This window comes from Candoia aspera, chromosome 1 (genome assembly GCF_035149785.1).
Source record: "Candoia aspera isolate rCanAsp1 chromosome 1, rCanAsp1.hap2, whole genome shotgun sequence".
In the NCBI taxonomy this organism is placed as follows: Eukaryota; Metazoa; Chordata; class Lepidosauria; order Squamata; family Boidae; genus Candoia; species Candoia aspera.
Window position 1 is genome coordinate 274737215 of NC_086153.1, and position 13106 is coordinate 274750320.

Consider the following 13106-nt stretch of genomic DNA (forward strand, 5'->3'; position numbering starts at 1 on the left):
TCTTACTGTGAGTCACATCTTAAAGATCAATATTAGATAATTAAGGTAACATTTAATTTCTAAAGAGTGAAAAATTGAAATGGTATGCTAATTGATGGCAGTGGATCATTTCTTTTCCCTCTATTTTTAATTTTTTGCATAAAACTTTTTAATGTGAAATATGTTTTTTCTACAGTTATTAGATAGTGATCTGTGATTTTGAAGGCTGGAGTTGTTGGCATTGCTTCTTATTTCATAAAGATCTCTCTGAAAGAAGAAAGTGGACTGAAAGTCCTATATTCAGTTCATACTTCCCGGCAAAAGACTGTATGTTTCCTAGATTGTAGGCCAAAAAGAATGCCTCAAACTTTAGTTTAACCTAGCCAATCTCAATCTCATTAATCCAAATTAAAGATACCTGTTTTTCTTGGAAAAGCTAGGCCTTGTTTTCTGGAAGACATATCTACTTGATTATTTCAAACTGGGATATTTCTGTTATTAACGTCTGTTAAAATGTAGAAATAATTGATGTCCATGAACTACATTTTTGACATCTTCCCTGTCTCCTCTACATGCAACTCCAAATCCCTAGCTGGGAACATTAAAAAAAAAACTTTGATTATCCAGATGCATATTTGCTGGTGTGTTTATGGAGCCTCCTCTTTTTGGAAGGTCTTTTAATTGAAATCTCTTGCTTTCTTACCCATCTCTGTAGTAGCGGAAAGGAATATATGATTTGGAGGCCTCTTGATTGCAGCCAGTATTTAGTGGCTTGTGTTTAAGCCATCAGAGATGTTACATAAATGCAACCAGACCCATGGAAACAACAGCATTAAGACTGAAATCTGATAGTTATATGTGCTTTTCCAATGAAATAAGTGGAACATTGTTGTGGATAGCTCAAATGATGACTGTGGGAGAAGGATAATGTTCTAACCAAATATGCATCAGTTATGGGCTGTTTCCAGCAGTATCCATCTGTAGTAGAATATCCACTAGTATAAGAGTGCACAGATTTGGGGGGATATAGGCTACATTCTTACAAGTGATGAGGGCAGGTCAAAGAAGGGAACTAGGCCAGGACAAAACTAAGTAGACATAATATTAATTAATGGATTAAACTGGTTAAATTCAAATTGATTAAAGAGCAGTATTATTATTTCCTGCGTATTTGATCATTTTCTCTTTTTTATTACATTAAAAGTTAATAATGTGAGGCAACCTTTGGAACTACTCTGGAGGTTGGATCCAAGAGATTGGTGTATATCACATTGCCCCTTGGCTCTAGCATACATACTTCTGGACAAATGGAGCAGATTTTCCCTCCTTTCATTATCTTCTGAACATCCAAAATTTATTCTAAAGGACTGGTAAGCAAATTTCATGGGTCTCTGTGTTTGCAAGAAGAGGGCTATGGATGATAGAAGGGTAAGTTCATTGTTAAAGATACAGTGTTGGATGTATACCACGGATAATTATTAATTCTCTTTTCCTCATATGTATATACGACTGTAGAGAAATGAACTTTTGGCATTGAAGCATAAGTGTGTATCATGTGTATACCATATGTATGTGCACATACAAAAAGGATGGAACAAGTGGAACTGATGCCATTTCTGTTGTCATAGTACTGATTATATACTGTGCAAGAGCCGGGAGATGTTCTTAATTAATGCAGTTATTAATGAAACATATTATTGTAGAATAAGGTCTGGTAGGCCCCAGGTATTCAAAGACATACAGAATTCTGAGCTTTTCAAGCTTATGCATCTAGTTCAAGCAGTTCACTATATAAATGATGTATATAGAATTGATTTCTTGTTGCATCAACATTTTATGTAAAACTTCTATTTCATATTTAAATTTGTAATAAAATGCTAGAGTTAAGGTGATTATTAATTACTGATGACTAGTCAGGATGGTTGTAGTCAAAGTTCGATGCTGGAGAACATGAAAGCTTACCTTAGCAGCTTCCCAGAGGCTCTGGCTGACTATTGTGAAAAGATAATGTAGAATAGACTTTATCTATCAGTCCTGTCTGAAACATCATTAATCAAATTATCCATAGTTTTCACACAATTTGGACTGCTGGAATCCTTTGAATTCTGAAGACTATTGTTTACCATGTTAAGTCTTCCACCATTCAGTATGGAATTAGAAGTAAGAATAAAGTATTACGGAATGGTGAAGCCTATTAGCATAATGATAAATTCCTTGTTGTAACATAGTGGAACTTATTAAGACTGAGAATCTTAAAAATAGTATTGCCCCAAATCAAAGCCGTCTTTAATCAAATGCTTCCTATGGAATACCATGAGAGTTGGTTGATACAGTCTTCATGTAGAAGCTTTAATTTAGGATTACCCTATTGTTTAGCCAATCAATACAGACTGTCTAGTCCATTCACAATATTCACATTTTTCAGCATCTTCATTCAGAAATCTGTGCTTTTACTCAGAACTTTTCTAGAGGTTAAGAAAAGCATGTTGAAACTAACCTCTAAGCACTAGAGTCTGGCAGGATGTGGAAGGGGGAAAGCAATCTGATCCACCCTGGCCTTTGGGAATATCTTGAGCATGTCTTTACAAACAGGTTTGTACAGGCTGCAAACGTATGGGCTGTTTGGCTATGAAGCAATCCCTCCAGGCACGTAGACTTTTTGTGGAGCAGAACAACACGGGGGGTAGGAGGGTGGCTTTTGAAGGTTACATTTGTGTTGGCTGCACTCCTGGCTTAGAGAAGAGGAAAGGCAATACCCCAAGGCTATTTCTGGGTGGTGGTAGTTTCAGCTTGAAGACATGTAACTGCTTGAGACAAGCACATTTTTGCATGGTGTTTTGTGTGGTTTTTTTCCCCTTGTTCTGGAACTCTTATTAATTTTTTGGTGATTATTTTTAAACCTTTGGCATAGATTTATATCCAATCTCTCCTCTTCCCAGAAAGCTTTTAAAAATGAATTGCATAACTTGGACTTTTTTTCTTTAGAAAGCGGAATTAAATACAAGGGCCAGTTTGCACTGATTCTTCATTATTTTCTAACTAAATCTCTTGGTTTTTTCTTCTGATTTAAATATTGTCTGTACTACTTTGGATTGCCCTTGTCAGGAACATCTTTTTGTCAGCTGTCATAAGGATCCAGGCACAGATTTGCAAGTTGCAGCAAAGAGGGGATCAAACCTATGAAATGTGAAGCACAGTTTATTGCAGGCAAAAGTCCTGAGCCCAGAGTATATTTGGAAGATGTGCTGAAATAAGGAAGTTGGTAGGACATGGGCAGGAAAGTGAATTGCAAACTTAATTTGTAATTAAAGGCTTAATTTGCAAACAGAAATTCAGTGACAAAAATGTAACATTAGAGGAAGAAGGATTATGTCCTGTCAATGGAAATCATGGAGAATCAGTGAGAACATTTTGGCCAGAAGTTTGTGTATTTGAGGACCATGGATGTCTTTCCCTCCTCTTAGCAGTAGGAAACCTCAGGAAATTTCTGCAAAAAGGCACTGAGGATGTTACCTAGTTGGGTAATGAAACGTCTTCAAGCAAACAGCCAAGCTCAGAGAGCACCAAGAACTCCACAGTTCAAGCCTGAGCTGTCCATAGTCTCTTCTATTGAAAAGGCAATGAGTATGGAAATGTTTTTGTAAAAAAAAAATGGTGTTTTTTAAAATTGTAATCTAATACAAGTCGGTGTTGTAGTATTGCCCATCACCCCAGTGGCAGTTTTAAAGAGAACTGGCTTTCAGCAGCCTTGTACCTCCCCACCCTGGAAATGTTAAGAGTTTGTTGTAAGTTCCTCTAGATCATTGTTTCTTAAACTTTTTTCCTCTCAGGACCCCTTTCCACTTTTAAAAATTATGGAGGACCTGAAAAGAGTTTATGTTTGTATGGGTCATAGTTATCAATATTTATCGTATTAAAAATTAAAATTGATGCATTTGTTGTCACTACCACTTCTCACAATTGCTTGATGGGATTTTATTCTACTGTTTTTCAATGTAGGCTGGCAAATAATTTTGATTTTGTGGACCCCTGAAAGGGTCTTGAGGGACCCCAGGGGTCCTCAGACCACACTGTTCTAGATTATTAAATACTTGAGATGGAGTAATGTATTATGCTAGTTGAACTAGATTTTGTCAGAATCACAGCTGAGTGCCTGTTTGTTAAATTACATGTATGAAGCCACATTCTGGTGATTCAGGTAACTTTTGCCTATATCTGCATTAAAACGGGTTTCTCAAACATGTTTGAAAGTCAACTCCTATCATATAGAAAAATGGTATCATCATATAGAATGGTATCATCATATAGAAAAAAGAAGTTACAGCTGGTAAATGTTGAGATCAGTGGTTTACCATGTTCCGCAAATGCTATCAAAACTCTCTTGGTCAACTATTTGGAGTTTACTGGGCATAAATATAGATGGATGACAGCTTGAGGAATGAGCTGTTCTGGATTAAACAAGGCATTTTGGGGTGCCATTGCTTTAGTAGTAAATAAAAATGTGTAATGAAACCTTGATATACCAAACTCATCCTCATGCTTTAGATTAATTCACATAGAACTTTACTTTCTGCAAGGAATTCTACCACTATCAGCTCAGGTGTGGAAGAGCTTTAACAATGTCATTAGATGCTTAAAGCAGTTTTCTTTCCTCCTGAAATCTATGGGCTTACCATACTAACTCCTCAAACTTTGTTTTCTTGTTTTTCATAGTTTTTGAAGACCATTAATTTACTAATATCATAGTGATTTACTCTGAGCCTGGTTGAGGTAATGGGCAACTGTTCAACCATGTGTAGCAACGGGCTAATGCCTACCAAACATCTTTTACCCAGGGACAGTGTTGAGGGAAGCCACTAATCCAATATCTGGTCAAAGCCATGTGTTGCCAGTAATGCTGCCTGCTTCAGCAGCAGGTGCAAGCCTGAATACCACTGCTCTTCCAATGCTGGGGAATGAACAATGACCATTGGCTCAACTCATCACAAGATGTAAGAGTGTCCTCCTTGTCGTGTTTTATGTTTCCATTCTGTTTGTTGGTTATGGTAGCTTGATTAATGCCTTCATAATATTTGTAATTCTAGATTCATAATACTTCTCTTTCACTGAAGTTTAAAGTTGAAGTATTGTTATTTGAATAACTTTTCAGTCGTTCACAAATCACAATCACATTTCTCGGCACAAGAAGCATGTGTCTCAGGTTTTGGAGATGAAATTACAGCCCTAAAGATTTAAAATACATATTGCTTCTTCCTCTGCAACATGCTAAGTTACTGTCCCAGCCCTATGAAAGTGACTGCTACTTTGGCTGATTTTGTTGTGACATGCACTAAAAATAGTAAAAAAACATACTACCAACAGAGAAAACCTTTTGATTGCTCTGTAGTGTTCTCTTCTAGCTCTTCCATCTTTTACCCCAATGGGAAGCCTTTAATAAATGTTTTTCTAAATGATGTTGCATGTGAAATTGGGAATTTTACTCTGTTCTCATAATAAGTGGTCATTTCATGTGAAGGTCTCCCCTCCCTTTTGGTGGATTCCAAAGCCTTTGTACCTTTCCTGGTTACTGATTGATGGCTCTGTACTATGTTTCCTTTAATTTTGCAATAAACCAACAAGGAGGCTGAGACCACAAGTTTACAGAGAATCGTTTATTTACTCAGCCAGATTTGCCGGGATGACAGAGTCAGATTTAGTAGTTTTAGTGTGGTCCTGGGGAGGGCAGAGGATGTATTTGAGAAAAATGCACCATAGAAATAGCTTTCTTATTCATCCATGTAGAAGTAGTTTTAGTTTTGTTTCTGGGACAGTTATCTCTGAGAAACTGAAGGGGTGCAGGATTACACAAAGATGGACATTAAAGTCAATGCCATTATTAAATTACCAATTTCCCATAAGCTTCAAAAAAATTGCAATATTTCTGTTGCCATATGATTTTATTTATTCATTTATTTTATTTATTTATCTAATTTATCCCTGCCCATCTCCTCCCGTCGGAGGCCTCTGGGCAGTTTACAACAAGTGATTAAAATCATCAGAATAATACAAAAAAATAAAATACTATAAAAATACTATAAATAGAAATAAAAAATAAAGAATAAAAAATCCAATTTTCTGTTTATGCACAGGCTAGAACAAGAAATCTGAGAAAACCCCCAAAGTCAACCACATAAGATGAAAGATCTGTGTCTTCAGCATGAACCTCCCCTAATGTGCCTGATGTGCTAGTTTCCTTTGCAGATCTTCTGTAGAGAAAATTCCCTCTGAGCTGGGTCCTTCTTGATAGAAGAAGGCAGCTTGAATGCGGAAGACCTTGGGGGAAAGATTATTGATAAAAAGTGGTACATAAGGCCTCTGGTATTATAGTGCATCTTTCTGGCACTTATTTCTTGAGCTGGCTGGCTATTCATCAAGAAACAGCAGGACAGTTTATGAAATTGAAAATATCTAAATGAAATCAAATACAATATAGCCATAGATCACCAACAGAACATTCTCCATGAGAAAATAAAACTAGAAGAAGGAATGCATCTTAAACAGTTGATAAAATTGTAATTCTGAGACTGTTGCATGTATTTTTAAATACAGGGCCTTCCATACTGAAGGAGATACACACTAGCTCAAATAACCATGTTTCAAGTATTATTCATAGAATATTGTTTGTTGTTTATTCGTTTAGTCGCTTCCGACTCTTTGTGACTTCACGGACCAGCCCATGCCGGAGCTTCCTGTCGGTCGTCAACACCCCCAGCTCCCCCAGGGACGAGTCCGTCACCTCTAGAATATCATCCATCCATCTTGCCCTTGGTCGGCCCCTCTTCCTTTTGCCCTGCCCCCGGAAGATTTTATAGGCTGGGTTTCAAAAAATATTTATGTTTGTATGTAGGGCTTTATAAGTCAAAATCAAACTGTTGAAGTAGGTAAAGTGGTTGGATAAAATAGGTAATTTTAAAATATTCTGCCTTGCATGCTGTTCAGTAAATAAGCAGTAGTATTATATATCTCAACCTTCTAAACCCGTGTTTTGCAATCTTTGCAACTGTAAGATGTGTGGACAACAACCATGTGGTTTGCTTAACACCCGCCGTGAAAAAGGTCATAAAACTGGGTCGGATTTGCTTAATGACTGCTTCACTTAGCAACCAAAATTCCGGCTCAAATTGTGATAGTTAAACAAGGACTACCTGTAATCTAGATGCAGGGCTACTAAATCAGGAATTACCATAGCCAGATCATTTTAGGAACCAGATGCAGGTAAATGTAGGCATTCCTTGCCACTGTGCTGTCCAGGACCTTCAGTGACAAGGTGACAAACCTGTTTCAAGAAATACTGTCAAGGTAGATACCTGTCTCCTTATGGGGTTGGGCAATTCTCATTTGGGTATAAAAGCTGCTGCATGAAAAGATGCGACATAAGTAGAATGTTTGGGTTTGTTGTTGCTGCTGTTTCAGTTTATAGTATGGATTTCTACCCAGAGGGCATTCGAGGAAGCAAAATGAAAATTAGTGGGAATGAAAGCAAAAAGTCACTGAGAAATGTTATGTTTCTTCTTTTTCTGGCAGAAAAGAAGATGCTTAAGAGCTTGCACCTAAATGTTATTTAATACAATAATTTCTGTAATAGTGTGGCAGAAAAAAACCTGTATATTGTATGTAGAGATGAAAGAGAATATAAGCAATTACAATTACTTTTTTTCCAATATGGGAACACAGAGAACTTTACAATCTGATTGATCACAGATACTTGGGAAAATACACTGAGTGAGCACAAGCTACTTTGGTTTCCCAGTGTTGGTTAATAATTGTAAAAGAGCAAAAGCTGCTTGGAGTCTCTAGAGAACTATGTTTTTAATACAAAGGAACTTCGTTGACTTTAACACTCATGGCATAGATGCAAAATGGTTGTTTAGTGGGTGCAGTGATTTCTATATTATAATCACTGTAGCTCTATGTGCGTATTTGTTGTTTTTCCCTTATTTATGTTTTATGCAATTTATTGGCTGCGCCAATCTCTGTATATTACTCTCCTCCAAGGAACTTAAGGCAATGTAGACGGAATTATCTATTTTGTCCTCATAACAACTCTATGAGGTTGTGTTTGGGCTGAGAGAATGTGACTCGCCCAACCAGAGAGAGAGGAGAGAAAGGAAAAAGGAAATGGGAGGGAGAATAGGTACTACAACAACACAGAGACATATGTATACATACATACCAACATACATGTTGAACTTTTTTCATGTCTCCAGTTGTAATTTGATATGGGGTGGGGGTTTTTTTGTAACTAGAAACTAACAATAGGACTTATTTAATGAAATGGACTAAGAATTACAGAAATTTAGTTTGAAAAAGAAACATATGAAAGTGATGTGACATGAACAAGCACACAATGGTACAGAACCTAGTTTACATTGGAACAAATTTGAAATGACCACTTCACACATGGGTTCTCTTGACATTTGTGAATAATGTAGTTAGTGCAAACATATGCCAATAAAAACTTTATACCATGTCATAATGTGGCTGTACATTCTGTACATTAATCTAAAATGTTTCCCATTCCTTTTCTTTACAACTCTTACTGTTTGGTCTTTATATTTCTGTTCACTTTGAACTGGTATGGGACTGTGGTATTATTAGAGCTTGCTTTAATATGAATCCATATTAATATTGAACCAATTTAGTAAATTTTATTGTAGAAATTGTCAATATTCTATATATCATGTTGAATTTACTACTGTAGTGCTTTGAATACTGTATTCCGGACTTGTTGTGTCTTTGTAGTCTTTCACATCTCTTCCAGTAATGATAGTAGCAGGATGGAATTTATTTATATTGGTGACTCTGGGAAGCATACAGACTCTTAATTGTCACTCATTGGACTGACAATGACAATGAATTCTTCATGTGTGACCAAAGCATACAGTCTGGTTAATAATGCATGACCCCAAAATTTGTAAAACATCTACTCTGCCTGGCGTGAATCAAGGCCTCATTTTCATTTGTGTCAATAAAGGATGAAGGGAACAAGTGTATCTGTATAAAGCAGATACAGAGTCTAAGCCTGAATCATTAACATCTTGAAGCTTCTTCACTGCTCCTTACAAGACTCTCAAGAACCCTGGGAAAACAGGGCTTTTATTTCAGACTGATTTCAGATTTCTGTCCCAGTGCTTGATGATGATGATGATGATGAAGAAGAAGAAGAAGAAGAAGAAGAAGAAGAAGAAGAATGGGATTTTAAACTGAGATTATTATTTTATTTTATGTCTTAACTTTTTATTGTGCAAGGATGATTGAAGCTACAAGGATGTAATCCTTGGCTACAAGGATGTACCCAAAAGAAAAGTTATGACAATGCAACTTTGGAGAGCTATTGCCAGTTGCTGGGTTATACAAGGAGGAAGGTACTGTTGTCCTGATATCCTTTGTCTAGCCTTTCCATGGGTATCAGGTTGGCCTCTGTGAGATGAGAATTCTGGAATCTTATGTTCTGATGTCTACATTGACTGGCAACAGCTTTCCAAGATAGGAGATCTTGGAAAGATAGATAGGAATCTAGCAATACTTGGATTAGACCTGGTGCTTCCTGCATTCGGAGTATGTACTCTGTCACTATGTTGTGACAAAGCTTTAGTTATATGAATCGGCTTGGATAATTGAATGTACAATATCATCCCATCTTAGCATACAGTTTTAATGATGAGATAATCTGATGTACAGTATTTCTCAGCTTTGTCCTTTTTCATCTTTTATTACATCATTTATTCATGCATACCAGCTTGGTATATCCATCTGGCTCTTGATGTTGACTTCTTCTCTAACTATTCTGGTGATCTTTATACAGGCACACCACCTTGAGACCCTGTAGCATTTATCACATTTCATTCTGGCATTTTACCTCTGTACCACTTTTCCCTTTCAGCAAAGGCATTCCTTCCTCTTTCCTGACAAAGAAATGAGGTATAATGTGAAGCTATTTAGTAACCTTGAACTGATTTTTTTTGAAAGGATTTGCTCTCTTTAACATTTTATTAAGATGCTCCTATCCTATCCTATCCTATCCTATCCTATCCTATCCTATCCTATCCTATCCTATCCTATCCTATCCTATCCTATCCTATCCTATCCTATCCTATCCTATGTTTGAGAAAGGAGTTGAAATAGTGAATATTATAGTGGGTGTTGAGGGTTGTCTATATATTCTGTATGTGTCTGAGGTAGCTATTGTGCCTATCTTGTAATTCTGATACCTTTTCCTCCTCCATGTCTGTTTGCAGGTAATCTTGACGAATCAGATTACCACATGGCTAAGTGATGGCCTTGCTGTACAGGCAGACCTCCTGTCTCCAGTTGATGACTTGTCCCTGTCTGAAGGTAAGCAATCCTTTTTATTACAGTTGAAACTTGACTCTGATACACATCTCCTCGACCATTTGTAAGTCCTTGTTCATGTTTAAGGAACAACCCAAATATAGTTATCTAGCTCAACATAAAATGTAGCTTGAGTTTAAAAAATACCTTTCTAAAATTGAATTAAGACGAATAAATTATATTGATCTTAAATCTACAGGTTGGATACAGTAAGGAAAGTTAATTCATGATTGCTTTGATAGTTTGTTTCAAAATAAATAATACAAAGCATTCATTCAACTGGTGCATTACAGTTAAAAGTAAGTTATTAGATCTTTTTGCTGATTTAATATGAGTTGGTGAAACGATATATTGATTGTAATTATCAGTTATTAAAGAACAAACAGCTGGGCTTTGTTATAAAAAGAACAAATATTCTCTTGTGAATCTCTTGTATTCTCTTACAATGTGGCAAAGCGCAGATGTAATGCAGACTGAGGTTTAAAAAACCTTAACCCTGCATCTGATAAAGATACCAAAATTATCACTTTGGGCAATATTTTTCATTTAACCATGTGTGCCTTCTCTTTATTATCCATTTTACTTTCAAAATAATGTATAGTTTTTACTTCATACCAGAGCTTTCTTAGAACTGGGGTAAAGTGAATTTATATAATTTAAGAATTAAGCTTTTTTCTAGATCTGCTACCTTAATGGATACAAGCAGTTCTCTGTGCAACATGGATAAGCAATTGTTTCACAGAGAAATAGTTGAAAGTCATTGTTTTCTCATTCTGATGTAACAGAAGCCTAACATACCCTAGATCAAAAAGTAACAAATAAAATAAAGTTATTAAATTATTGATCAATTACTTACCTGTATTCCTCATTAGAAACATAGATAAAAGCAAATTACCTATAAATACTTATATACTGTATATACATAGTTATTTGATGGGAACCCCCAAGACATCTGCTTGGGAGGGAAACAGAAAAAGGTGTGGGTAACATTTACACAAAGTGGAAGATGGAAAAAGAGAGAGTAAGTAGCTACTGTACTGTAGAATGCGGATGGGGGGAAGCAGTCAACAAGGAATGGTTTTAATAGAGAACAAATTATTACAGTTGAAAGAAAAAGTGTTTTTCTCTAGTTAAAGAAATGATAGAACCCTCTTGAGATAAAAAAACATGAAAGTGGTCTTGGAGTGATTTGAATTGTGCATCCCTGAGCTACAGTAACATTTACTAATTCTTGTGAAAATGACATGCACAAAGAACTCTCAGAAGTGTCTGGTTCTGCAGAGTTATTTAAGGAAAGCATCTCAAGTATTAGGTGTTCCAGCACGTTAGAAACTGAAAAACACTCGAGGGAATAACATTTTTATACATGCTGGGTTGTTCCCTTCATTGTTACAGCTGCAAACTTTTTAAACCTATTATAAACCTGTTTGTACAAGCTCCTCATGAATTTGTCTCTATGTTCTGAAATAAAGTGATTCATGATTTGTCAAATATTTAGCTTTACTAGAAAGTGTTAAACAAACCATAAGTGATTAAGTAACTTAGTAGTTGTACATTCATAGGAATTAGCTTCCTGTAATTAAATATGTTGATGTGGTAATAATATATCTGGATTTAGTTATTTAGTTAATCTCAGTTGACAGAACCCAATTTCTATTAATCGCTAAAAGTATTGGATTTCATCTTGCCTTCCAACATCTATCCAACATCTATCTTGGTATTCCCCTTACGACGTTAGTTTTTTGTGGTAAGGGAAGAAGGAGAAAAAGTAAGTGGGCTGGTTTGGGGAGAGAGACAGAGGCATCATACCACTTTGTAGGAGAATCCCAGAAGCTGGGGGCAGGATTAGATGAGAGTTGCCACCAATAAGAAGCCAATAATGCCCTGATGTTCCTGAGGTAGGATGGAAAGCTGAGCCAGTTAACTTCCAGGGTTGGTTGACTTAACCTGTGTTGAGCTTTCCAAGTTCCATGGCATCATGGGACATGTGAGGGTGGTGCTGACCTCAGAACAGTGCCGCCTGGTAACTGGTAAACAGCAAAGGGCCAAATTTCAAAATGTTTTACATGTGCATACCTAAAATAACTATCTTAAAAAGTAAACAAACTGGGGAAAAAACTGTTTAAACTGTTAGTGGAACTATTCTCTAGATAACTCAGGTCTCCGTGAAAGTGGTGTTTCGGGTATACACCTAGGTATTCTCTAGCACTGAAAAAGACTAAACTTGTCTGAAACTTCGATAGCATGCCATAGCCTGTATCCTGGAACCTGACGAAGTGTAATTTTATCCTTTAACACAATTGCCCATATATTGAACATACAGCCTGTTGTCCAGCTCATAGCTGTTTGAAATAGGGTCAGATGCCACAGCATTTTGGAAAAAAACAGAAATAAACTTGAAATTTGGTATTCATCTCCGTAAGGTGAAGGCTGGGAATTCTAACTTTTTCTAAGTCACCATAGGAACCTGTGAAAGGGCGAGAGATTATGTATAAATAAACATTGTATCTCTCTTGTTACAGAGAAGTTCAGACATGCTGGCTCTCTGCACATGTGTAATCTATGCTTTGTTTATTTATTGGCATTACACCGACATCTTGGCTAAAGGATCCATTTTGTTCCAAATAAAGCTGCCAGGAGTGAGAAAAAAGATGTGGGGAAGGAGGGGCTGGTGAAAGAGATGGCTAGAAGTGAATTGTATCTGAGCAGCCTCAGCTGATTACATGCTTGCTCTCATGCAGCTCTGTACACATGGA

General features: G+C 36.5%; 1 protein-coding gene across 1 annotated transcript in view; it reads left to right on the forward strand.

Annotated features, from left to right (window-relative positions):
* The window catches only part of RAD51B (RAD51 paralog B), a 395049-nt gene that overhangs the window by 112337 nt on the left and 269606 nt on the right, over positions 1–13106 (forward strand). The window contains exon 8 of the mRNA XM_063289801.1: positions 10257–10353. Coding sequence (XP_063145871.1) covers positions 10257–10353 — 97 coding nt within the window. The remainder of the gene's footprint in view (positions 1–10256; positions 10354–13106) is intronic.